The sequence below is a fragment of the Dendroctonus ponderosae genome, unplaced genomic scaffold, assembly GCF_020466585.1.
Source record: "Dendroctonus ponderosae isolate FM_Combo_2020 unplaced genomic scaffold, Dpon_F_20191213v2 Dpon_F_20191213_6, whole genome shotgun sequence".
Lineage (NCBI taxonomy): Eukaryota > Metazoa > Arthropoda > Insecta > Coleoptera > Curculionidae > Dendroctonus > Dendroctonus ponderosae.
In genome coordinates this window covers 972,997-976,030 of record NW_026018814.1, presented here as the reverse complement: position 1 = coordinate 976,030, position 3,034 = coordinate 972,997, and the positions used below count along the sequence as shown (strand labels likewise).

The window sequence follows — 3,034 nt, the reverse complement described above, 5'->3', positions numbered from 1 at the left end:
AACTATTTTAGGTCGTCTCTGCAACCATCCGGAGCTGAACTGTGCAACACATAACTGCTCGCATGATTGCATCAGTTTGCCTGCAGGGCCGCGCTGCATTTGTCCTGCCGGCTACCACAATGTCAACGAAAAAGTGTGCATCGACATCAACGAGTGTGAAGAGTATGGTAAGTCGTGCACTTTTCCCAAAAACTCAATTTTCTGCAGTGGCACGTTGCAGGCATTTGCGACCAGCACTGCCGGAACTCGCCCGGATCGTACGAGTGCTTCTGCGAGCACAAATACATGCTGCAGGAAGACAAGCGGACTTGCAAAGCGATCGGGGGCGAGGCCACGATGATATTCAGCTCCAAAACACAAATTCGGTAAGTTCAGTTTGGAAACTGAAAACTCATGGGTCCTCAATGGCAATGGACAATTCCCCAGCTCATACCTGCTGAACAGCGACCTGCTGTTCTCGATTGCCAACAATCTGAAGCAAGTGGTAGGAGTCAGTTCTGATGGCCAGCACATCTACTGGACGGATGTGCAAAGCGAGCACGAAGCCATCGTCCGCGCCTCAGAAGACGGATCAGATCGAGAGGTAAACCCTTCCATCACCCAAACAACTCATCATCAGCTCCCATCCACTTTTCAGGTGATTGTAACGTCGGGCCTGGGCCTTCCGGAAGACCTAGAAGTCGACTGGCTCACCGGAAACATCTATTTCACGGACGCTCAGAACCGGCATATCGGCGTCTGCAAGAACGACGGCTCTCATTGCACCGTTCTGATCAACAAGGACATCAGAAAACCACGTGGCATTGCGCTGAATGTGAACGACGGGTGAGTTGGCTCAAACCCTTCTGAAGCTCTTGATTGACGATCGATCGTCCTCAGAACGATGTACTGGACCGACTGGGAAAAACCTGCGGAAATTGCCACTGCTCAGATGGACGGAACCAATGCCATGCCATTTCTTCGCGATGATATTGGCTGGCCCAATGGGTTGGCTTTGGACTTTCCCAACTCGCGTCTCTATTGGACGGATGCCAAGAAAATGACTCTGGAAAGTATTCGATTGGACGGCACTGATCGAAGAGTGAGTAAAATAACTACAAATTTCAGAGTTCGGTCTTTAGATTTATACAGCGTGTCCCTCGAGTACGTGAGAATCTCTCGGGGGAATACAGGGTAGGTGTAATCTACCCGTATTACTTTGACCTCCCCAGAAAGCTCTTCGAGAGATTGTCACGTACTTAAGGGACACCCTGTATAGCGTCGTTCCGTCTAAACGGTTAGAGACTTGCAATAAATTTAAATACAGTGGATCCTTTAAATTGTCATTTGCGTATGCTAAAATTCCTTGCAAGTGTACAGGGTGTCTCATAGAAACGCTATCGACTCTGTCAATTTTTGAAACATGCAAAACGAGACGGAAAACATGAAATTTTGCAATAATCTTACGCCACCCTTGCACAAAACGACGATCATTTTTCTAATTTCATAAACATCAGAAGACTGTATTTTTTGCCATTTAAAAAACCGCCTGTTACCGCTGGCCCTTTTATGAGACACCCCGTATACTTCAAGCTAATTTTAGCATATGCAGCTCAAAGCAAAATTAAAAAAAACGACGGTTTCCCTAATTTTTCCCTGTCTACCCGTTTAGACGCAATGAAGCTATTTCACACCATTGGGCCACCCTGTATGCACACAGCAATGTTTCAGGTAATTCTCAAAGACGTCGTAAGGCATCCGTTCGCTATTGCGGTGTTCGAAGACAAAATCTACTGGTCGGACTGGAACACGCACTCCATCGATTCCTGTGAGAAATTCACCGGCAAGAACCATCACACTCTGATCAAAGAGTCGAAGGACTACATTTACGGAATGAGCATTTACCATTCGGCTTTACATAAGAGAATTGAGAATCCGTGCGCTTCCGCTTTCTGCAGCGACATTTGCCTTCTGAACGGAGTCAGTTACTCGTGTGCCTGCTCAGAAGGACGATTGCTCCATTCAGATAAACACACTTGCCAAGGTAGGCTTCACTTACTCACAAATCCTCTGAGCCGATCACTGACGTCGCCAACTTCCCACTAGCGATGGAAAAGCGGCAAATGCTCGTGTTGGCAGCTGGAAACGCCCTCTTAAGCATCGAGCATAAAACGCTTGGGAAGCATTCGCTGACCGTCTTACCATCAGTGGTGGCTGACGCGGGAGCGCTGACTTACGATGGGCGCAACCACAGCATTTTCATCAGCGATCTGACCAAAAAGAGCATTGTGGAATTCAACTTGCACTCGCACAGTCGCACCACGCTGCCAATCAAGGGGCTGGAAACCGTCGTTTCCATGGACTTTGGTAAGCAGATGGGGCGGGACAAGTTTTGATTGGTTGACTGTTTTGAACGTGCTTCTCAGACTCAGCGAGCAACAACTTGTACATTTGCGACAGCGCAAAGTCCACTCTGGAAGTGGTCAGCTTAACCACCATGGCCCACAAGGTGCTGATTTATGGGGCCGAACATGAAGTGCCCCAATCGGTAGCGCTGGTTCCCCACGACGGGTAAGCAGTGCGATTTGCTTCGCTTTTCGTGTCGCATCTGCTGATGATTCAACTTGGTTTTAGTCTCATGTTCGTCTCGTTCTACGACCAGAGGAAGGAACAGTCGCACATCGACCGGATGTCCATGGACGGCACTGGACGCACTCACATCACGGAACAGGATCTGAATGGACCGGTCAAGTTGCATTTCGACTCTCATTTTAATCGGCTATTTTTCGCTGATGCCGGCACTGGAGTTATCGAGCATATCAACATCGATGGTAGGCAAACGAAAATAGTTGATTTATTGAGGAGGGTCCTACTGCTCCAAAACACCCACAATCACTACCAATTTGACATTCGCTGTCAATTTCAACCTGACTTGATGTGTCACTCTTGGCATCCACCGACCGCCATTTTGCCGCAATGTTGCAATAACTCCAAATTTGACATTCTCTGTCAATTTCAACCTGACTTGATGTTTTTTACAAAACTTCTTGTTGGG

General features: G+C 47.9%; 1 protein-coding gene across 1 annotated transcript in view; it reads left to right on the top strand.

Annotated features, from left to right (window-relative positions):
• Positions 1–3,034, top strand: part of LOC109536466 (putative vitellogenin receptor) — a gene marked incomplete at its 3' end in the record, with an annotated part of 12,256 nt that overhangs the window by 2,328 nt on the left and 6,894 nt on the right. Inside the window, 9 exon segments of the mRNA XM_048667437.1 lie at positions 12–167; positions 221–365; positions 427–583; positions 638–825; positions 880–1,081; positions 1,711–2,023; positions 2,086–2,346; positions 2,406–2,550; positions 2,614–2,810. Coding sequence (XP_048523394.1) covers positions 12–167; positions 221–365; positions 427–583; positions 638–825; positions 880–1,081; positions 1,711–2,023; positions 2,086–2,346; positions 2,406–2,550; positions 2,614–2,810 — 1,764 coding nt within the window.